The sequence below is a fragment of the Gymnodraco acuticeps genome, unplaced genomic scaffold (genome assembly GCF_902827175.1).
Source record: "Gymnodraco acuticeps unplaced genomic scaffold, fGymAcu1.1, whole genome shotgun sequence".
NCBI classification, from domain to species: domain Eukaryota; kingdom Metazoa; phylum Chordata; class Actinopteri; order Perciformes; family Bathydraconidae; genus Gymnodraco; species Gymnodraco acuticeps.
The window spans coordinates 87,991-112,412 of record NW_022990010.1 but is presented as its reverse complement, the minus strand read 5'-3'; the positions used below and the strand labels follow the sequence as shown (position 1 = coordinate 112,412).

The 24,422-nt window shown below is 39.4% G+C and overlaps 1 protein-coding gene across 3 annotated transcripts; it reads left to right on the top strand.

Annotated features, from left to right (window-relative positions):
- Window positions 1–2,945: 2,945 nt before the first annotated feature.
- Window positions 2,946–24,320, top strand: dazap1 (DAZ associated protein 1). Of its 3 annotated transcripts, none has more exons than XM_034213125.1 (12): window positions 2,946–3,086; window positions 4,215–4,255; window positions 5,542–5,708; window positions 6,234–6,299; window positions 7,485–7,589; window positions 7,816–7,864; window positions 11,455–11,537; window positions 14,633–14,780; window positions 14,911–14,943; window positions 16,142–16,312; window positions 19,217–19,381; window positions 23,456–24,320. In XM_034213125.1, the coding sequence occupies exons 1-12, from the start codon at window positions 3,055–3,057 to the stop codon at window positions 23,617–23,619; spliced, it is 1,224 nt and encodes a 407-aa protein (XP_034069016.1). In that variant the 5' UTR covers window positions 2,946–3,054; the 3' UTR covers window positions 23,620–24,320. The 3 variants fall into 3 exon arrangements, with proteins under 3 accessions (XP_034069016.1, XP_034069017.1, XP_034069015.1); XM_034213126.1 differs by having other exon boundaries at window positions 7,482–7,589; window positions 16,163–16,312; XM_034213124.1 differs by having other exon boundaries at window positions 7,482–7,589.
- Window positions 24,321–24,422: the final 102 nt, after the last annotated feature.

Sequence of the window (24,422 nt, the reverse complement as noted above, 5' to 3'; positions counted from 1 at the left end):
TTAAAGCCAAATTGAAAAGTGCTCTAAAAGCTATTAAACGCAGTAACCACTGACTCTGCATTTTATAGATTTAGCTTTGTATGCAAATATCCAGTTTTTGTATGTATAACATGCAGTTGCTGCTGACATGGTCTGTAATGTACTGCTTGGTGCAATGTTCCCTGTATTTGTATAGTTTGTTAAGAGAGTGTTGTGTCACTTACTGAGCATATTTTTCAATTAACCTGCACGGCAGATAAACATTTTCTTTCAAGCCTTGTACAATACATACATTGCTATAATCTATGTTTGATATGTATAATGTCAATTATAAACAACATAGAATGAGTTTACACACAACGATACTGACAATCCAGAGGACTTTTGGTAATCACATCATCATGCTTTCACCTCCTGCTCTATTTTGACTCATTAACAATATAGTACTCATTTGAGGTCTCTTTTGAGATACAGAATCAGTCTATTCTCCCCATGTACAATGTCATTTACATCCCCCTCCTCCCAAAAAAACCATGTCTTGATTGACTCCAGTCCCAGTGGAGGGAGTCTGCTATTATCTTGACACACTGAGGTATGACCTCATTTTGTCCTCTGAAAGAGATGAAGAGAAACAAGAACACTGAATGTGAGGGTGAATCTCATTCTGACATTTATAGTCCCTATGGTAGCTTTGCAAAGCTTGGGGAATACTCCAGAATGGATAGCGAAGTACTTCTATTTTTATTGTTAATCAGTCATATACAATAATTGCATGATGAATAAAATGGTACACACATTATTTTTGCCATAATTCCTGATATATGAGTCTATTAGAATAGTCCCCCTTCTTAGCGACCGTATAGGCTATAGGTATAGGCTATTTTCCATCTGACACAACATATCTCTAATACATCTGACGCATTTTGAATACATTTATTGCTAAACCTTCAGGTTTAGTAACCTTAGGTTAGTGTTTATAATTTAAAAATTGACATATGTTGCAGAGGGCTTTCATTTAAAACACCAATATGTTTTCAGACACAGTTTTACCCTGAAATCCAAAGCCTTCCTCTTTGTATGTACATTTGAATTGATAAGAAACTTTAATGTGACAATTAAATTCAGTCATTTGTGTTTGTAAGAGATGGGTATTTGGTTGATTGGTGATAACACTCTTACTAATGGAAAACAGTTTCATTGGAGAAGCAAAGAGTAAAAGGGTCTCAAATGGAAAAGAGAATATTAATAAACATATAAAGGCTAGTAAGTCAAAAGGATTTTATAAAACCATAATGGGCAGTGCGTTTTCAGTGGTTTAAAATGTATAAAATTGACTAAAGTAAAAGTAGCAATATTGCATTATAAAAATACTACCATAAGCTTCCTGAATTTAGTTATTTTCTAAGCCCAAGTACAAAGTACTTGCAACAGAATGTATTAGAAATATCGAAAAATAAAAATACAATTCACTAGCTGTGAAATGGTCAAACATTTTCCTCTTGAATATACAAAAATGGTATATGATGAAAGTACAAATACCGAAATAAGTTACCTAAGTACATGTTACTTACATACATGTTGATATAAACTATTTAATGCCAGATTTATTGGGAATTGCCTGTAATACAGAAACGTGACAGAGAGTGGAGATGTGAAAAAAGTAGGGTTTAATTAATATTAGAGACACTAATATCTTGAGGGGCATAACATTACCACAGTTGTACACACTAGTGTGCACTCAGTGTGAAGACGCTTATGTTATCATGTACAGACTTCTTATTAAATGCACCTGAAAGGTGTTATTTAAGCACACCTCATTTTGTGTCAGTTAAAGGTGCATGACATGATTTAAATATCACTGTTTATTGCTCATCACTTTTGATCAGCTCAGATCTGCAACAGTAATAGCTGGGTGACCTGATCAAAAAGATTATTTTTTTAAATGTGCACATTCCTGTAAATAAAGGAGACCCTTTGAGTTTATAAAAATGTTTTATGTTGAGTCGTACCACATGTTCAAACTGAGCTGAAAACAATGTGGAATGATTTAAAAAACATGGGGGACAATTAAATCATCTTTAGAGGATCAATAAAATAACAATCTTGGTCATTGTAATTGCTTTTAAATGTTTTAAAAATATTACCTGTTTATGCATTATGCATTTAATTTTTTATTTTATATGGCTATTGTGCTCACTTACTTGTAGTGTGTAACAACTGTCTGTACTTTAGTTTTGATGTTACAACATAAATGCTGCCCCCTTTGACAGGCCCTCTTGAAAAAAGTCCTGACCTAGCTCTAAACAGGAAGAATATATCGATGTGGGATAGCTCATTAACTATTCTTATATCCCACCTTGAGCATATGAATCAGATCATACTTTAGTCTTTATATTCTCACGGAGAGATACCGCAGGTCCTTCCTTCCTGCAGCGATCAGACTATATAACCAGCACGGCCCCTATAGACCCCCACACACACAACAACACAGACTATAACACCTCTTGTTGATACCAATGTGCAATATATATGCTGTTAAAAACTGTGCAATATATCATGGCTGCTAAATCCTCAGAACTGTTACAGGGTGTGTATTTTTGTAAAATGTGTAACTTTTTTATTATAATTTCTTTTTAAATCTTTATTACTTTTGTATGCATGCTTAGGTAACATTAAGCTGTCTTTGGCTCTTTTCTACTGTAACAATGTACATTTCCCCTCTGTGGGACTAATAAAGGTATTCTGATTCTGATGTCTTGACAGCTATTTCTAATTTTCATTTTTTGTTGTGAGGGATGTTTCTTTGCAGGGTTTTCCTCGTAAAAGAATATCCTGATAACAAAACCTCCTGATGTAAGGTACCCCTGGTACAGTTATAAATAGTAAAGAGAGTGTGTGCTGGTTGGGTGTAATGTTCCTTTAAAGGCCGCTGCCCCCTGCAGCGTCGTCACTGCGCAGAGCAGTTTGAACCAAAAAGCGGAGTGACCTTCCTCCGCTCTCAGTGAGTCTGAGAGGGGCAGCACTGAAGCAATAAGCCGGTAACAGCTCCTACAGTCCCCCACGCAAGCCACAGAAATGAACAACAACTTAGTCGGAGATGAAGTCGGGTAAGATGCATTTAACAACGCCTTCTGCTGCAGACGCATGACACTGTAAACTACGTTATAACTTATAATTAGCGTGCTCTCTTGTCAAGCTGTCATCTGACAGCTAACGTTAGCTACCAGGCTAAGCTAGCTGTAGTAACTCAGTGGGATCGCTAGCCCGGGGAAAGAGGGCTAAAAAGTGAAAGTAGTCATCAAATAAGCTCAGTTGTAACTGTTATTTCTTAAGACGAAATACACCACGTTTATCTGGAGTGTTGCCACTTAGCTTGTCAAGGTGAAGTGTGAAAGTGTAGTTACTTATTTCAGTGTTGTTTCGAGTTAGCACCGGAGCTAGCTTAGCTAACGCCAGCGAAGCGAAAGTCTCCTCTTCTCGACTTGGCCAGCGTGAGGACATTTAGCGGGCACGGCTGGAGGATGGAGCATCCTGCACCGACCCTACACTTTGACCACTGCTGCTTCATCACCGCTGGTGTGTTTCAGCACTGATCTCTACCAGTCATGAGCTGACCACCTAGTTTGATATTAGTGCGGCTTAAACTTGCAGTTTTACAACCAGCATCCGAGCTCCGCGGTCCGCAGGCAGGGAGCCGGGCAGCCGCTCCGCTGTGTCGGCTCTGACTGCACTGTGCTCGGAGCTTCAGCGCTGAAGGCTGCTGCATCCTCTGGAGCCAGTTTGTCAGCTGAGTGCTGTGTTCGCTACGGCTCTGTCCCGGGGTAACTTACGTGGCAGGATGTTCATAAAAAGACTGTTATTTTCGACGCTAATGCAGTGTGTGTCAGAAGAGCAAAGTAACATCCACGAGCAGCACTGTGCCTCAACATGAGTCACATTCAACGCGGACCTTTAAACTGAGGCTGAGCTGCAGCAGCTTTGGTGGCAGCGTTGCCTCATGTTGTGTAATATCTGTGTACTTATCTGTTCAGTCAGCTGTAGCGTCGTTAGGCTCCTAAACTGTGCTGTCACTCTTCTCCTCTCTCTGTGTAGTTAGTCTTTTAATGCTTCTGTGCAGGCAAACTGTCTCAATGCTTGTTATTCCTTTTGTATATGACTTGTATAACAGTGCATTTATTCTAAATGTAATTTATAACCCCTGACTGACTTCATATTTTTGTATCTACTCTTTACAGTAAACTTTTTGTGGGTGGCTTGGACTGGAGTACCACACAAGGTAAGTCAAGTTAAAGCTCAGACCCTTTATGCTTACTGTGCTTTTGGTTAACAGGATTTGGTGTAACACTGATGCGGTTGCATGGATGTGCTTGCAGACTGGAGGATCTGGTTGGTAGCCATTATGGATTACCAGATCATATTTATCTATTAAATACATGTGAGAGCTAGGTACAATTATAAACATACAAATATTTCAAAAACATACAAAGTGTTTTACCTTCTCCTCCATGACAGTGTTCATGAGTGTATGGTATTTAGCACATGGCAGGTTATTTGTACAATGATTGAAATAAGGGTGTATGGTGATTGGCCTCTTTGATGATCATACAGATAAATGCCGTACTTATTTATTCTTTGATCAAGCGTTGCCTTATTTGTTTTTGTTCATATTATGTTATTTCTAATGTCACACTGTTACAGTAACTACATGCAAATGCCATTACGTTTTCCTGTGTTTAAAATATGGCATTGAGATTTTCTTTATTTTGTGTTATTATTGGTGATCATTTGCAAACACTGTCAGTGAAGTGTACATCAGACAGTCTCCATTGGGTCAGCGTGTGCATTCCCCTCCCAGACTGCCCAGAGATGGTCTAGTTTGTCTTAAGCCCCTTATTGGCTCATGCTTGGTTAGCCATTGTGTGACTTTGAGCAAGGCTTTGTCCGTGTTAACAGCACTGTAAACATTAGGATCTGAACCACAGCGCTGCGTAACCCTGAGCTTGTTTCCCTAGCGATGCTCCAGGGCTTCCCAGCAATGAGAAAAGCGATTACGATTACTCTCAAAAGTGGCTTCTCATTTGTTCAAACTTGCAGGCCTTGCTGTGGGTGTGTGCGGGAGTCACAGCAGTTGGGTGTATATTTAGTGCTATTCAACATGAGTTTGTCAGTGCCTTGTTTGCTCTTGAACATCAATATGTCGCTTGAATATTTCTGCATTGTTGTTTTTATGTTTTCACATTAGAAAAAGGTAACATTCCCAATACTACCATTACATATAATCAAGGTCACTTGAGGATTGTGTCATTTCATGAAGTGGTGCTTGTGTGTTTTCCCCAACGCCTGTTTTAGCACAGGTTGAGCTGCTGTACATATTTTCCTAGTATCATTTATCAAAAGGAAAGCATCAGCTCTATAAACCATGAGTACACTTCTTTGTGTCCAGGATAGAAACTGGGCTTATATATCTCAAATGTATAAAACCACCTATGCTGAGTTGTTGTATGTTTCTACTTAATATAATGAAGCAATACTGTTGTGTAATTAATGTATTTCTCTTCTCAGAGACACTTAGAAACTACTTCTCACAGTATGGGGAAGTAGTAGATTGTGTCATCATGAAGGACAAAGCTACAAATCAGTCGCGAGGCTTCGGCTTTGTCAAATTCAAAGACCCCAATTGTGTACGGACAGTGCTGGAGACAAAGCCGCATAATCTTGATGGAAGAAATGTAAGTATTTAAATCAAAGGAGCACATAATCAAATCAACCTGAGTAATCAGCCTGTGCTTTGTGTGAACAATATGAAAAACCTCATACTGGATTTCACAACACAGAGTAGTTGGAAGTTATTCAAGGAGAAGCACTTGTACTAAGCATTTGTACTTGCCTGCAGACATTAGCACAAATTCACTTCAATTCAAATTGGGATGTGTTTTTTCCCAACAGGATTTACCTGTTTTGTGTCAAATTAGCACAATTGGCAGTGAACGTAGATTTCTCTGAGAAGCCGTTGTTCCCTTTTCTTCTGCATTAACATCAATGCAGTCAGCTCCCCATGAATGACATAGTGCCACATTTGTTCTGTTGAAGGAGGAAAAGAAGAGCATAACATTTTATGGCCGCATATTCAAATGAATGTCAGGACATTTATTAGGCGAGTCAATATACTGTAATGGATTCAGTGAAGGTGAACATTTGAAGGTGCCTTTATTTGGAGCTAATGTCAAACGCTTCCTCTCTCTCTCTGCTGTCAGATTGACCCGAAGCCATGTACTCCCAGAGGAATGCAACCTGAAAAGTCTCGAACCAAGGAGGGCTGGGTAAGAGAACAATGTCTACCGGGTTATGCTAGGTGTTTCTGCTGGAATAAGACTCAGGCCGTCAGTGTCTCCATCCCCTCCTCCTGAGGTTAGTCTCCTTTCCTAGGCCACAAGGAGACCTTGAACTTCATCTATAAAACTAGTCTGACTTTGACCTACATTCTCTGTAGAAAGCCATTTCAACAAAACAAAAACAAATAGAAAAAGATTACAGTGCAAAGCCTTCAAACCTTTGAGAATGCTAGAAAGTAGATTTGGGTTTTGCTAAATCACAGAAGCATTAAAGAATATATGAACCTCAACCTCTTTTTTGATCGAGGGACTGCGACTATATCAAGAGATAATTGGTACGGTTTACACCGCCTGGATTGACACATGATAAGGTCACATTTTCCCAGATGAAACAAAAATGAAGAGGTCATAGGCCTGTCACCATGCGAAATGTTTGAATTTCAAATGACACATTTGCCTCCTTTTTTTAATGCAGTACAGTTGTATGTTACTTCTCTGGAATGTGTTGTTATTATCTGTCCTCCTCATTGAATAAAACTGAAATACCACGAGTAAAACTAGAGACGAGTAGGCTTGTGTGGTTCAGAGAATTGCTGTCAGCAGTGCATTTTTGAATGGCAGAAATCTCTGCAGCAATGTGGGTAATTTGTGGGTCGATCAACATCCCTCTGCAGATTTATTATAGGCATTTTGTCCTTTTGGACGTAAAAGCTTTTACCAACTGCACCTTTCCTGTTTATAAAACCTTTTTATACGTCATATATTTGGCTGTAAGCATAGATTGTAAGTCAAAAGCTTTTATAAATGTGGCTCTTTCCCTCCTACTGGACCTCCTTTTACTGAGTAGCTGCCTCTTAATGTTTTACGAACAAAGCAGACGATGTAATTGTTAAAAGTCATTGTCGTACGCAGCCTCTAGCCGTTGCAGCTTGAGTGCAGTGCGCAGCAATGCTGAAATGCTTGGTGGCTGAGAGTAAGGGGAGGGAGATGTGCTCTCTGATCTGTGGAGACTAGTGTTTGCATTGACATGACATGTTAAGAATTATACCCCAGGGCAAGAGGAGAACCTCATTTCTCCTGCACTGTCTGAATAGATGATGGCTAAGTTAACTGGCCCCTTCCCAGAGAGGTCCTTTAAAATACACTGAAATCCATACTGTTTTCTTTCAGAAGGGCAGCAAAGCCGATAGCAATAAATCAAAGAAGATATTTGTAGGTGGAATCCCCCATAACTGCGGCGAGCCTGAACTCAGGGACTATTTCAATAGATTCGGAGTGGTGAGTATTGCCAAGTGCATAATGCAGTTCATAATATCATTAAGAATGCTTGAATGGATGTGACATTGAACAGGGTCAATACTACACTATAAAATAAATTGAAGTTTATGCTGGAATCGGAAAATTAATTATTTGATCAAATTGAGTCAGAATATTTAATTGAAGTAAAAATGGACCTGGTCTGGTTTTCTTAATGGAGCCACTGTTTCCCTTTGTCCCATTCAAGGTCACAGAGGTGGTCATGATCTATGATGCGGAGAAGCAGAGGCCCCGAGGTAAAAGCTGATCCCGTTTTTTCTCTCCCCTCTCCATACCTTACATCTTAAATCTCATGACAAACTATTCTGGCCCAAAGAGAAAAGAGCTTCAATTTAAACACTGTAGGCCATAACAGGCTTTTCATGTGTAGTGAAGGCGCACAATCAAACACGAAAGCATGTTGGATAAAACGTTACAAACCGTACAAAGTCACCACAGTGTACAAACAAATGAGAAATCTTACTTGACATTTCTGGAGGAATGAAAAGCTCAGTCTAATGCCTAAGCTCCGCTCTCCTGTAAAATGCATGACATTCTAAAACGGGCATCATGGCGATACCTTCATGTGGTTAGTTACACATTTTTGCAATTTGACATGAATGTAATCTGCTGACTCGATACAATGGTAGATGGCACCTTTAAAACCTCTCATCTTTCTGTGTCATACGCTCAATTCGGAAAATGTTTCGGGAATCACAGGTTCTGATTTGTACTGACGCAATGTCCTTCATGACCTTGTGTGACAACCTTAGCCTGTTCCCTAAACACAAATCTACTCTATAAAATAGCTAGAGCAAGAAGGAATATATATATATTAAAAGCCTTTAGTGAACAGTCTTGGTTAAAACACAGATCGGTTATGACTTGGTGATATCTTCATCAGAAATGATTAAAATGTAACAAAAAAAGATGGTCATCCTCAAGGGCGTAATGTCCGCTGTACTTACTACATTGGAAACTCGGTATTCTCATGGGATGATACAATACATGTATTACTACATCAAAGTATATATCAACACAGCTTATTGTGCACTGGATAAATGTTAGGAACACCCTAAGGAAGATCTTTCTGATCCAAAAAGCTCACTGAGGCATTTGTTTAAGGATGTATGAATGATCTCTAGTTTAGGTGGTGTTGACTCCAAATTCAGATGGTATCCTCAGTATTCTTGAAATAGGGCTTCTTACATTTATTTGAATGAATGTATCTCTTAATCCATTTTTTTGTCTTTTAAATATAAGAAAACGGTTTTTTTTAAGTACGCACACATTTCCTAAACACTTAATTCATTGTTTGGTCTAACCAGCAGTCAATCTTCAGTGATGCTTTTTAAATACGTTTGCAGGATTTATCATATTTTCAAGGAATGCAAAATCTGAATTATGATAAAGAGTCCTCGTACTTGTATTAAATGCAAACAGTTTCTACCTCGAAGTCACTAACTGAGGGAAAGTAGGCAGGTTGTAGGAAAGTAGGTGCTCCAAAAATGATAGTACTTTATCACAACATGCATCTGGCATATTGAGAGCAGTTTGAGTATCTAAGGGGAGGTGCATGTCCTTCAAAGGGGCTGGAGGTCCATTGTTATCACTAGAACAATTGAACCGTTTTAAAAGCGTATTTCCTGACAGACCATTCAAATCTCGGAGGAGTTTGCCCATTTAATCATAAATGTGATGTGAGTTTATGACTTGTGCCGACACTTTTAGCATGGATGTGCTCACTGGGAATCAGACCCACCAGCAGTGTGTTAGACCCCACCCGCTGCCTTGAAGTCACAGTTGTTTCATCTGTGTTTGTCCTACATAGCAAAGATGCAGCGACCCACAACATATATTACCGCTCTCCTCTCAAACCCCCATTCGTTCTCTATTGGGCGAAACTCAGAATAGTTTGTCATTTGAATTGAACAGGATGTATTGCAACAGTAACAGTAACTCTACTAGTATAACATTTTCTTTTACTAAAACCAATAAACCTTCAATGTTGGAATAAGTTTTCTTTACCTTGAGTTAGACGTAACTTATACATGTATCTTAAATGGCGTAGTATGTGTTTTCCTTATATTTAGAAAGTTAAGTAATTTTGTAAGTAAGCCCTTTCTATTTTTCTTTCTTCTGCCCCCCTTCTCCTTGTGAATGGTTTGAATGTGATTAACGGTGTCTCTTAAGATTTGTCTTTTCTCTTTTAGGTTACTGTGCATTGACTGGTAGCACAGAGGTACAGGCCAAATGTAAAAGCACTCAAAAAATGGTCTTGGTCTATATGGGAGGTGTACAAAGTTGCATCAAATTGTACAATTGTCTGCAGGATATTATTTCCTTGATTCTATTATAAAAAACGTTTATTGTTGATTTTCCTTTTTATTATTTGAGCTTTATATTTGATCCATGCGACAATTGAAAATGTTGCATGGATGTTTCCCAAGGACGATATTGACATTATCATAATATAAGACCAATATTCCAAATATCAAGACGTAAGAATCAAATGACTTTAAATCACATTCTTGGTTTAAAACGTACAAGAAAGCTATACTGTAATCACATCATAATGCAATTACATAATTATATAGAGAACACATGATTAGGGCTGCAACTAACAATAAATGTATCAATAAATCAAACAACAATTTTACCGATTAACACATTAAAAGTTTGTTATATAAACTGAATTTCTAATATTGTTTGCAAAAATCAGTCATTTGTGTGTTTGAAATATCCCATTTCATGTGTGATTGAAAACAGAGAAAAATATGTCAATCATCAGTATTTGACCAACAATTCTTAAAATGTTAACTTGAGTGAAAGACTTGTTGAACTCTCCAATGTGGCGACTTAGTTTTAAATTCTCATCAAGGACGGGTCATTGACAGTCTCAGATGTTATTAATAGTGATAGATCATGATGCTGGGGATTGCTTGGCGTGGCACTAGAGGTCCCTCTAAAATCTGTTGTCTCGTAGGACCATTAATTGGATTCAGGTTAGGTCCCCAAGTAGAGATGTGCACGCAACCCAATTCTGCCAAAGTAAATCAAATTGAAAGTAGATCACTGCAGCGTACCACCACCTGCTAATAAAAGTTCTGTTACAGATTTTCAGATGAGTTTACTGAGCCAACATGTTAGACCGAAACGTTCCTTGTTGTTGTTGATGAACTTTGTATACACCCCATAAAAGTCTTGATCAAAATCTGCACTTGTCACTTTGGGAAACCCGTTGTGGCCTATATCTTTGTGTTACCGTTGTGATCAATACTTTAATTGTACATTTTAGGCTTATCCTGGCTGACTCAAAAGTGAAATACTGAATTTGGGAAAGCTTGGAGAAAGCTTTAGGCATTCTACAGTTTGTGTTTCTCCATGTTTTGTGATGCATTAACAATGGCTGCTGCGAGTGTGTGCTCCACAGCAAAATACCAAGGGACAGATCAAGGTGGGGTTTGGATGAAACAGCATGAAGTAACAACATTATTCAATTGGCATTTATCATTGGTAAAGAATGGGAAATTGACTTAATTTATGTTTTTGTGACATTTCACATGAAGTCAAATGCTGCACTCATCATTCTTCATGTTTAGCAGTTAAGCAGTCCCGTATTGTCATCTTGACAAAAATATTTCACATTTTTGCACAGTAAAGAGCAAAGTTTCCTCCGATCCCCCAGGCTTTAGTGTTGGATCTTTGTTCTGCGACATCATCCGAACCCCAGGAGCATCTTGCTCAGTCTTGACGGATCCTCACTCTGCTGAAGTCCAATACTGTTCTTCATCTTGTGTTGTCACAACCCCCCTGCTACCTTGATTCACTCTTGGTCGTTGGCTAGGTTTTGGATTTATTACTTTCGAGGCCGAACAATCAGTGGACCAGGCTGTCAACATGCATTTTCACGACATCATGGGCAAAAAAGTGTGTAGTTGTAGTTTTATTTTACCCTTAAGATCAAACAGAGGCTTGGGCGACAGAGTGAGAATTATGATGCTGTTTTTTATTTTCTTTACTTTCCAGTGGCTTCTCATTAGTGACTGCAGCATCTTATAGCACAAAGTTAGCCTTTACACATCCTAAAATCACAAGGCCACCTATTAATTTACTCATCTTATTATTATTTTATTAATAATAATATGTTTTGGCTCTAAACATTTTGCTACCTTCACACCTATTGCTTATATAGGCACAATACATTTATACTAATGCTCTTATATTAGTTTTTTATAGTCGCCTAAGGCTTTGTTTAAATCGACCACTCCTTTAGGATGTCCTGAGTGCATAAGATTGTACATCAAATATTAAAGTCACATTATTTTCTGTTTTCATATTTAAAATATAAGCTAAATAAAAATTCAAAGCTCATTTGCATGAATATATATCACCTAAAGGATTGGTCAATTCAGTTCCGTTTCTTTTGATTTCTGATCTTTTGTTGGCAGGTCACTTACATGTCGACATGTTTTCTTTTTCTTTTTTTCTTTTTGAAAAGTAAAAACAAAAGCTCAACTCAGTGACCTCAGTTGAAGAATCTCCATACTGTATCCTTCAATTTCCTAAATAACAAAAGACAATTTACTCTAAAACGCTGCTTAGATCAGTCATTTTGAAATGTTTGTTTGTACTCACTGGGTGAACCAGATGGACGGCTTTTACTGCGCAAAGAGAACTCAGACAGCGTCAGGTAAGCTGTCCATCCGGGAAAACACTATCAATTCATTATGTCGTTATATTTAAGCACCCCTCCTAACCCTTTGGCAGTCCTTGTATTCTTCTATTGCAAGTGGCAAACACCTAATGCCTGGCACCTCAGCTGAGTAAAACAAACCATTAAAAAAATAAAGTGCTACTTGGTACAAATAAAGCACAGCTTTTGTGGGCATAGGAAAATGATCAAAGTCAAACACAGTGTAGTCAGTCGTATTATCACATGTATCCTGTTTCTGTCCTTGATCTTTACATGGCTGCATACGTGTTCTAAATCAGTCTGCGATACTTGACACTGAGAAGACCTTTGTTTATGTCTTGGGATTTATTTAAGGTTTTTATTTACAATGTTAAAGCATTGTTCGTGTTTTACTTTTGATAAGGGCTTGTTGGGGTGGTATTCCTGCACTGAATAGTGTGTGCAGTGAATGTTTCCTTCTTGAATTTCTGTGTTAGTGAAGCCTGTGATTCTGTAGGATGATCTTAACATTATCTCTGTTAAATGAAATAGCAATGTTTTAAAGTATATTTGGGGGCATTCTTGCTTTTGATTGAGAGTGGATGTAGATATATAACGGGAAATGAAAGACGGAGAGATAGGGGAATAACTTGCAACTAACGTCCCTGGTTGGAGTTGATCCATTGGTTTGCTATTAGCACTAACAATCCTAGCCCTACTATGTGTAATCTAAACAAACTATTGAATGAAAGCTTAATATTTTCATTTGTACTATTATATTTTTGGTTGTTTCTTTTTAGACAAAGAAGCGTAAAAACTTTCCTGAACTGATTTCAAGATGGATTTTGGTTAATGATCTTAAACAACACTAATCATTTGAATTGAAATGTCACTTAATACACTAAAAATCCCATTTCCTAGGTAAAAGAATCAGCCCTACCTGTATACTCTCCAGTGGAGCCCGCCCCCCTTGACTTTGCCCTGGTTTCCAGAAGGAATCGAGGCTTACCTTAATCCATTGTTCTTGACTTGACATTACCTTACGCTGGGACTTGAGGGAGGCTGGGAGATATGAGCTACAAAATTAGAAATTGGAGCACATCAAACTGTGGAACAAATCCCAAGTCTGCTGTTGGGGACTGCACAGAAGTCATGGTATCCATCACTCGTCGCTGTGATGCCCACGGGAGAAAGTGCTCAGGTAGCTGCTGGCGGCGGCGGGCCGCTGCCGGAAACATGTGCATGTAATTAGGTCGACAGAGAAGGAAGAGGGGAGGCTGGGGAAGGTGGCAACACCTTAAAGCGGGAGGAATGTGTGATTCGTTTCCTTTCTGCAAGGTGACCCCAATAACTCAAACCCTCAGTCTATTTCTGGTTGCCCCCCCCCTTAGTCTCAGCCTGTTTCTTTGCTCTGGTTAACTGCTGGTAGCTTTGCCTAGTTACAGGAAGGACATTTTTTGTTTTTGGGGCAATATATTTATACTTGACTTGTGGCATTTACTAGTACAGCGATAGATATTAGCAATACATAAAGGTCAGATTTAAGAATTACAACGGATGGATAAAGTCACTTGGCATATGTTAATAAATTGATGTTATAAGGCGTTGATTCCCAAACAGTCATTGGCCTATCCAAAATAAATGAAAGATTAGAAACAGAGGATTGAAACCCTTACATTTGAGGTTTTGAAGTATAAAAAAAGTCAGCTCCGGCAGCAGTTTGACATTCAGCTCCAATTCGGTCAGTCACTTAATTGAAAACAACCTTCGATACAGTATGAAGATTCATTGTATATATTGACAGAAAATACTGTTTATTTGTTCTATCTGCATGTTTACCTTTATTTATTCTGTGAGAACTCAGATACAAATTTCTCTCTACCTTCATTTCCCCCCTAAAACTTATTCCAAATAAAATACATTTGAGATTCTTTGTAAGCATTAGCCAGAGAAAGGTAAGTCATGACCTTCCATTAGATGTCCTAGGGGCTATTTATTGGAATAAAAAATAAATGTATGTTTCTCAGGTACATTTTAAGATGCTGTGATCTGGAGATGATTCATTTAAAACGATGTGTAACATTTACTGTGTTTGCACTATGATTCTGGCTACTGTGAAATTCTTGCTTGATCATAGTACCTGAGACACATAGCTGCACCGCTGTACTGGCTAAACAGTAATATTATTTACCATAGTTGCCCAATATTAATAATAAAGATAAAGCGAAAGATTTCAAACTGGCCCAATGTAAAAATGTATAATCAGAGGTAGGTTAGGACTGTCTAGGCGAGGGACTTTATGGACCTTATACTGGTGTTGCTAAATGTGTCCTCCTTGTCCTTTGTCCAGGTGGAAGTAAAGAAGGCTGAACCTCGTGACAGCAAAGCTCCTGGCCAGGTCGGCCCTGGCCAGTGGGTGCCCCGGGGCATCCTGAGCACAACCAATGGGTGGACAGCACAGCCTGCCCCAGGCTGGCAGCAGCCTTACGGGGCGCAGGGTGAGTGGGAGCAGGTCCGAGAGCTGTTGAACCTGCTGCTTCAACACTGTTGAATTGATAAACTGTATCATTGAACATTTAATATTTCAATTATTATCCTCGTCTAACGTTTTGTTTTCTCTTCCTGAAGGAGTGTGGGTGTCGACTACTGGCCAACCCTTAGGTAAGTGTTCGTCTCCACTTTACAGCAAAAATACATTTTAGAAAATTGGTTGGTTTTCTGTTTGTAGGCCTCTAAAAGTTATTGACCTATTGTATGATATTACATTTTTCTTAACTGATCCTGAGTCGATAGTTGTTATTATTTGGTTGTGTGGTTTTACAATATTCATGTTTTATTTGTAATTAGAATATTTTTCACATTCCAAAGTATTGATATTGCGCTTGTAATGGTGTAACATTATTTGCTATTATCTAGATGATTTTTTCTTTCATATCAAAATGATGTCTAAAACAGGAGACGTCAAACAAAAGTATTTATGGTCACTGGCCTTTCCGCTGCATAACTGTGAATTGATCAAACTGCAGATAGATGTTGTGCCTATTTTGAAACGTCTGTGTCAGAGAAAAGAGCCTGCTCTCTGTGTGGCCAATAGTCTGATGACCGTTAACAGCACGTGTTATCACTGATTCATAATGGCTGAGGCTGCTGATAATTTGCTGCTTGAGACAGATGGCAGCCTTGAATAGTTTCCAGCCTCCCTCTGCTATTGGTCAGGCTCGGTTTCATATCACTACCTCCAGTTCAACCCACAATGCTCACTGCTGTGTTTACCCTCAGAAGATATTTCAGTTTTATTCAGCTGTAGACTGTTTTCTGCAAATTCCGTTTCTTAAACCAGTTATTTCTCTTGTTAAAGGTAGGGTAGGTAATTCACTTCGGAAACACTTTTTGTTATATTCCATGGAATGCTCTTAACATCCCGATAGCAATGAATACATTAAATGCTTTGACAATAAATACATAAAAAAATGTCATCTGTGGAAGCCGTGGCGCTGTAAAAAGCACGACCAATCATTTTAGCCGGCCCGGCTAAAGTAACTGGATGGCCTACCTGCCTGTCAGCCTTCCATCTGTGCACAAGCTTATCTCGTGCCCTCATTGGTCATGTGTGCGTTCATGTGTGTTGGAGGAGGGGCTCTGTAAGGAAGTCTGAAGGAAGGGGCAGATTTTTTTCGGCTGCGTACTTTCAAATTCTAGCGCACTCGAGCTGGTTTCTCCATTCTTACCTACCCTACCTTTGAGCTGTTCAAAACGTACACCCATACATGTTGGCAGTTAGTTATTTTCGTGATTACAGTTATTGTACTTATTTCAATATATGAAACAAACATTTATCTAAAACATTTCTGTAAAATAGATCTGTTCTGTGTTGGAGCAGGTGGCTATGCACCTCAGCTGACAGCAAGCCGCGGTCACCCCACACATCCTCCGTCACCTTTCAACGGATTCCTGGTCACGACCCCGGCAGGCGGATTCGCTGCACCTCAGGCCTTCCCTCAGCAAGGCTACAGCACCGCACCTCAGTTTGGTCAGTAACACTGTGACACACTTACTACTTACACTGTGGTGTTGATTTAACATCACAATAAAGTACTTCTATAGCATATGTAAGAGAGAAGGTAACACTGTGGATTCGGTGGATATAAGTAAAAAATAAGACATACAAATTAGAATCACCAACACTGAAATAGGTGTTAAAAATGTTTTAGTTGAATCTAGTCAGGTTTTCCCGTCAGCTTTGCTTTTAAAGAGCCTGTGACACGGGTTTCCCCCATCATCCAAACCCATCAATTTGAGTAAATATTGTCCCCTTGAAAACCGTTACTGAACTGATTTTGGATATTTGTACTTTGATAACCATTAATCTGCCCTTCAATGTTGACCATTTTCTGGATCTTCTCGGGGATTCTTCAAGTCCCGCCAAATTATGTGTGACGTCATTGCGGGCACAGCGCTCCAGCTGCACCGTTCAGGATCCCAGCATCTGCATGTAAACGCACGATGGTGCACACAGCAGCAAGCTCAGACAGCGATGACAGTTTAATTTTGAACGTGTCTGAGAGCTCATATGAGGCTGAAGGATCGCTTTATGTTGTATCTGTTAGAAGTTTAGGAATTAGGTGCGTCAATATGGGCGATCATACGGTCATGTAGCCAGTGGTGGACTGGGACTAAAAATCATCCCGGGACTTTCGACCGGCCCACTTCGGTACCGCTAGTAAATTGTCAAGGGGGGAGTGGGGATGTCAGGGGCGGCGGGTGCTGTAGGCTAGGGAAGGCTAAGCAGTCCCAAATAATATTTGTGTCACTGCATTCTGGTAAAATACAAATATAATGTATAATGTCTGTGTCTTTGACATTAGCGCTGCTAGCCACCTGTGCCCTGTACTACGAAGCCAGTTCAACATACCCTGGATATGTTTGAGTAACTAACTAACAACAACAAACTAACAAACGAGATCTCGCTAAGCGGTCCTACGACGCTGGTTATCAACTCGGTAAATCAAGCCAGGGTTTCTCTCTCCAGCTGAGAGCGCGTTCACGGGGGCGGGGTTAGCTACATTTGACCAATCACAAACAGGGACAAGTGTACTGACAGCGCAGCGTCATACTTCATTAATGAAAAGTAAACTAATATTAGACAAATATGAGCTTTAAACATCCATGACTTAAACATATAATCCAGGATACAAGCCACAGAGTTGCTGCAAGGTGAATACAGAACAACTGGTTAAAAAATAACTAGGCCTACCGAGTGTTTGAAAGCGTATAGTTTTATGATATCACTGCCCCGCATCTAAGACACGAGTGGATCTGACTTTAATTACATTTGACTCGAGTGTTTCGTCAACTTAATGTGTTGCTTAAAATAATACTTCTGCATACAGTATGTGACACTGTAAGTGTTGCACGGCCAGATACGATATATTTATGATATGTTATGATATATTATGATATTATGATATATTATGATATTATATGATCGATGATCTGATTGATGATGTAATATGAATGATAAGTGCGACACGTCGGCGTCTTCTCTGCATACGGCAGTTTAAACTGTATTTCCTTTATCCTGTAATATGACTTGAGAGATTTAAACTCCGCACACTGAGTTGATCTCTTTTCTATAGACGCCGGAGGCGGGCAGCGTCAGGTAAAAAAAGTTATTTAGCCTTCCCAAACCTGAGCCTCACGCGCCGCCTATGGGGGATGTGCTAGTGACTTATCCGACCGGCCCACTTCGGTACCGGCCCATCGGGATTCGTCCCGATGGCCAGTCCGCCACTGCACCCAGCCCACGTAAACTGTCAACGGGGGGGAGCCTCGCTGCGGGGAAACGGTGGACCTAGTGTCCCGATCGGAGTGGGAATAATAATAATAATAAAAATAATAATCCGTGCATTTTATCCATTAATTTCCCCAACATTGTGGTAAAAAAACCACACGTTTAATCCATGTTGGTGTACTACAACTACAAAAAGCATCGGTTTGTTTTCTCATCAGGAAATGCAGACCGGCTCAAACAAACGATATTTAATCATCATCCTCACGATCATTTAATGTATCATATGTTCGCCGAATTGACATGAAAGCACTAATAAATGTAGTTTCATCCACTTGAGTTTACAACTACAAAAATAATCGATTTGTTTTTATATCACATCCTACGGGAGGAAATTCAGCAGCTCTCACTACCGATTTGTAATCCTAATTTAATCATCATCTTCACCACGATCATTTATGTTTATGTTCGCCGAATTGACATGAAAGCACTGACAAATATGAATATACTGTAGTCAACTTCATTAAAACGTTATTAACGTGCCTAAACTCAGTAATTCACCATTTCTACGCATGACAACACACTTTGTCCGTGTTTGGCTCTCTCACCGCACAGTGAAGCGTTCCCGCATTGACGTCACTTCCGGCTTCCCCCAAAACTTCAAAATGAGTCGACGGAATTTCCCCGCGATGTTCGAAATTATTGATATTTATCGGAACGGTATCGCACCTTCTTTTTTAAACTGACGGTTCGAGATGACTAGTAGCCCAATATTTCATTGCACAACAGTTGTTGGGATGCTGTCACAGGCTCTTTAAGGGAGGAACATCCACCTTATCAGAGATGGACAGCATGTCTCGCAGATACCCAGCTTTAAAATGTAATCATGCTAAAAAGTCTGTGTGGGTATTATATCCTTCCAACAATTGAACCTGTTACCAAACTAATATTGTCAATCATGGACAACATATTAGGAAAGTGTTAAAGCAGATCAAAATTACAGTTACAAAACTATTAATCACAATGTAATCCAGCAATCTGTATTTACAAAAGACATGTGCATGTAAAACATTGATTCTTTATACCTCTGAATCATGGTGGTTTCTGAATGATGTGATGCAAGATGATCTTGTTACACACCAACAGGTTACAGTTTCAGCACACCCGCAGCAGACCATTACGCTCAACAGCTTCCTGCTCCGCCCACAACTCCAGGAACTGCACCTCTGGGCTTTGCTTCCGCCACCACACCGACTCAGGACTCGAGCAAAGCTCCCATTGGGCAGCCTGACTTCCCCTATTGCCAGTATGGTAAGAAAAGCATTGTGCATTAAGCAGTCTGCTGCCCTTCTCCCTCCCATTTGGTTTTTATTCTCCCCTCGGCCCTGCCCATTTCCCTGGATTTTTCATTGGAAGCAACTACAGCTCATTCAAATGCTTACCTACACTCTTAGACGAGCAGAAGCTTGCTCCTGGAACCATTCAGCTTGAACTGCTCCACATGCATACATGCTTCTTGCATACATGAAGCCCTCCGAGGGCTGTGCAGTGAAGATGCTGCTGAAGATTCCTCATAGCCTGGAGTCTTCAGCAGTCATTTCTTTCAAGTTTTTCAAGTTTCTGTGGATTGATGAAAACACATGTGTAGGTTTGAATTAGATCATCCTGCCTGGCAATGTTTTTTGTTTTGTATTTTTATTTTCAAGGGAGTGAAAGCTTCTCCTGGCAGACTGCAATAGACAGTTGACGTGGTTCAATTATCCCTACCTTGTAATTATCCCACCTACACCTTCTCTCTTCTTCCCTGTTGATGACTTTGCTGGCTTATTTTCCGGATGTTGGCACGACAGCCGTAGAAGAGCCCCAGCATGACAGTTTTACGCCTGTGAAACCTTATTTCTGGAATTAGGCATGTCCAGCCTGCCAAGCTACCTATCAAAAACGGACGACATGTCCATCATTTTATCAAACCAGAGCTTTGCATGTTAGACCCTCTGCCTTTTAAATACATGCACAAATTACAAGTCATACAATACATTCCTTGGCAAGTCATTTTTTGACTATTGTGTCTGTAGGTTTTACTTCCTGTGAGTGTCTTTGTGGTCTTTTAGCTGGACTGTGTTCTGCCATGATAATTATTCCTCCTGGATCTCTTCTGGGCCAGTAAATTCTTGGCTTAATTTCAGTCAGCGTGAAAGGACTTGAAAATAACAGATTTCATCAAGCCACTTCTAGAAACTGATTCTCTTGCTTTATTCATTTCTGTGATTCAAATAATTGTGAGGTAGTTCTCCAGTGACATGGTCTAGTATACACATGAAGACAGAGATACTGTAAAAAACTAGCCAGCATCCATGGAATATGAAAATGCTTCAGTCAACATTCACACATTCAGTCTCATAAACACACATCGGATAAGAGTCAGATGTTCATTCTGAGGCTACATTCAGTTTTTTTGGCTGGCTGGTATTTTTCTTGGCTTACAGCTGCTTCACACTGCTGGATCTGTATTTAAAGCAGTCATGTGATCAGGATAGTCATGACAGGTGCCCATCTTGTTCAGTGTTTCCTGCTTGTGCTTATCTTCCATCCAGCTTTTTGCATTTAGTGTTCACTGCCTGACCTGTCCAGACAGCATTTAAAGCCGCAGAAGCAACACACTTTTTAAAAATATTTAACCGCTAACGATTTTTTCGGATATCACACTCCTCTATAGCAAGGACTGGATATGACATTTTTACCTTTTTAAGATGAGTAAATTGGGAAGAAATCTAGCAAGTTTGGTTTCAGGTTAGGTTTGGCCAACGTGAAGTAAGGGAGTTTGGGGAGAGTTGACTTCAAACCAGTGGTTTTGCATGTTTGATTCATTGATAATTCAATTGATGCCATTTTAATGATGCATACCATATATTATTGATGACTCCCACCTTCCAGGCAAGCGCTGGCTTTACTTAAATTACAGTACACTCACATTCGAAAACCTAATTCAGTGATATATTACAATAAACTATTTTTTGTACGTAATTCAAGAACACAACTTTGACAGCTCAAAAGCAACTTCTTCACTTACATTTGTCCCTATAGTTACAGGAAATCGATATATTTCCAAGACTATAGCTAACCAGACAAGTTCTTTTTGGTTACTTTAGGATATTAAAAGAAAGTAGAGTTTAGAGAATGGCCAGTGCTTACGATGGGAGTACACAGAACAATGGCAAATAATACCACATCGATACATTAAGTCAATTTCAAGTTGATTGTCATAGCATTCTGAATCAATGACTGCTTGGAAGATAGGAAATCTCTCTAGGTTATGGCATTCTTTGGTCAATGGCTGGCAGCAATAGGACGTCTATGCAAGTCGTATTTTATAACTAAAACAAGCCAAACACTGGTATGTTTTTTTCTCGTTACTCTCCCTAGTTGCTTCCCTTTTCCAATATTTTATTGTTAGGAAAAACACATTTTTCACGTTGCAATTTAACATATCATGCACATTTCACTTAATTTCATGAGGCCAGGCGGGCACGATTTGTGAGGAGCACTAGCACAAACTCACACTCCATTTTGTTTGACTTCCAGATAAGGCTGAGCATTGGTGCCTCTCCAGGCGTAGTGCAGTTGCAGTGAATGAGTATAACTGTGCAGCTCTTTAATCTCAGTAAGGGGGGAACTTTGTAAAGTAGTCGGCCAGCAGTATCTGGGTTCAGTCAACCTGGTCTCCTCATCTCCCTGATAGGCTTGGGTAACTACCTTCAGGACCCCTCTGCCTACGGACCAACGCGTCCTTCTCACAGTAATGGTCAGGATGAGCAGGGAGGATATAGTGCAGGTAGGTGACAGCATTGTCTTCTCCAACCACAACAGTAGCATTTGTTCAGTACTATAGTGTTTATAGACATGGTTCTTTTCCTCTTTTCTTTTGCTCTGTGTTTTTCGTATTTTGCATGTACATTTTGCATGTACATACAAATTACATTGTATACTCTTGAATAGTAAAAAGCAGCCATCAAGTTTCAGCTGAGTGGATTTAAAAGACATTCAAATGGATTTGCATCATTCGGAGCCCAAAGCAGTCCTTTCCCTCAGTGGCTGAAGCTTTACTATACCAAGACTAACCATGTCTTCATCGTTTGTCCACTCTCTCTGTCCGCATTGCTTTGCAGATTATACAAGGATGATCTAATTGTCAGAAAATGTGTTCATGGTTCAGTTGTCTTTATGCATCAGCAGTCCATTCACCCGTTGTGTTCCCCCATGTAATGTCTCCATATTATAGCTAAGGGGATGAGAAAGGAGAGAAGATTCAAAGAAGGACACACAATAGCAATACATTTTCCAATTCCTCTCTTCCATTGGTCCTGTTGGGACCACACTCTGTTCATCAAGTACCTGTGTATTTTCCGCTCATGGAGCACTAAAGAAATGTGATGTATTTTCTAACTGTACCTGCCATTTTTTTCCTTTCTGTCTTTCTATCTGTCTCTTGTATTGTCATTCCAATTATTTATAATGTCCCAACTCCAGTATTATTAGGGACAATTTCAAAATCACTGCAAACTACAAACTGATGTTTCTACCACCCATTTGGTTGCAAACCACTCAGTTTTTCGCCCATCCCTTTAATGTCCCTTTGGCTTGGACAGTGGCTGGGGAGTTTGGGTTGCCCCAGCCTTTTTTCCAGTCAGATCAGTTTCCTTCCCTTTGTGTCACTTTGGTTTCCCTGTCTGTTTTCAGGGAGATGGTGCCATCCAGTGTCTGAATAGAAGAACATTGATCATCAAGAGAATCTAGAGATTGTTTTCCTCAATGAAGCCTTCTTAAATTAACTGAAATTATCAAGTTTGTCTATATACATTTTAACAATATTGTTCAACACTAAAGAGCTCATTGAAGGAATACAGTATTTGCATTTAGAGGGAAAATCCACCATGAAACCTTTACATTTTGTACACAACATGCTATTAGCGATGCATATTTAATTTGTTTATCTATTTATTTGTTTGGTGTGTCACAGTTCTTGTAGCACAAACACATTTCAAAGCCCAAAAAATAAAAAGTACATATTTTAGATCTCTCTATAGCTAAAACAATATAGATATAGTCAAGATTGAATTACTAAACAAAGTAAAATTGGGAGAATCGTTTTGATGTCAGCTTCAGTAGAGTTTCTAAAACATTTCCTTTTGTTGTCAAACAAAAATATTTATCTAAAAAATGTATTGTGTAGTGAGAAGGTTGACAGGTGGATTTAGCCTTTTCCATTAAAAGTTGTTTTACTTTGCAATACTTGTAAAGAAGTAAGGCTTCTCCCCAAACACTGTCCGGTGTCCCTGACATTAAAGTCCTTCTTTCCCTCTGCTCTCGCCCGTCTGTCGTCCTCAGGGTACGGGCAGGACCTGACCGCCTTCAGCCACACCTTTGCAGACCCCAGCCAGCCCACGGCTTCCTACGGGACAGCACAGCCCGTCGGCCCCCAGGCCACTGCCACTGCATTTGGCAGAGGGCAGAACCACAACGTACAGGGCTTCCACCCATATCGACGCTGACCACCACCTCTGGGCAGGGCAGCTGTGTAAAGTGCAGAGAGAAAAAAAAATAGAAGTCAGGGAAATGTGTTCTTGCTAAAAAGCAAAACTGGAGTTCTGGATTGTTCTGTGGGAATGTTGACTGCACAGAGTTTGTGAAACAGAAACGTTTGTGAAAGCAGGGATTCCAGTTAAGTCAAAAGGGTCTAAAGAAACCCAGGTTTTCTTTTTTGCATAACTTTATGAACATTCAGCAGAATGAAGCTTTTATCCCCCACCCACCCCATCCCATGTTTTATAGTAGGACTAAACTACTTTGCAATAATTTTGATTGTCTGGTCAAACACTAGCACAGAGACATTATGTAAAGAGACTTGCATATAAATATGTATATTTACGGTGGACACAAATGAAAACAGGGTCTCAAGTTTCCTCAGCTTTAAATTCTAGGGAAAAATGTTTTTATTTTTCATTTGGTGGTTTTGTTTACTTTCTGAGCCTTTAAAGTTTGTTTAAAATGGAGATTATGAATATATATATATATTATACACAAACTGTGCAATTTTTTAAAAAGAGAATTTTGTACTATTAATGTACACTTTGCTTGTTTTTTTATTTAAAGATGTAGACTTCCCTCAGGTGGCTCTTTTGGGTGCATTTTTTGCACTTATGCAAAAAGAAAAAAAGGACAAATTATTACAAAAATAAATGTTTTAAGGATACAGTCTTTGTCCCGGTTGTTTATATTTGGTTGTGTTTGTATTTGCTTCTGGTGTTTTAAGGGTAAAATCTAGAAAATAGAGCTGAAACAATTGGTTGATCAT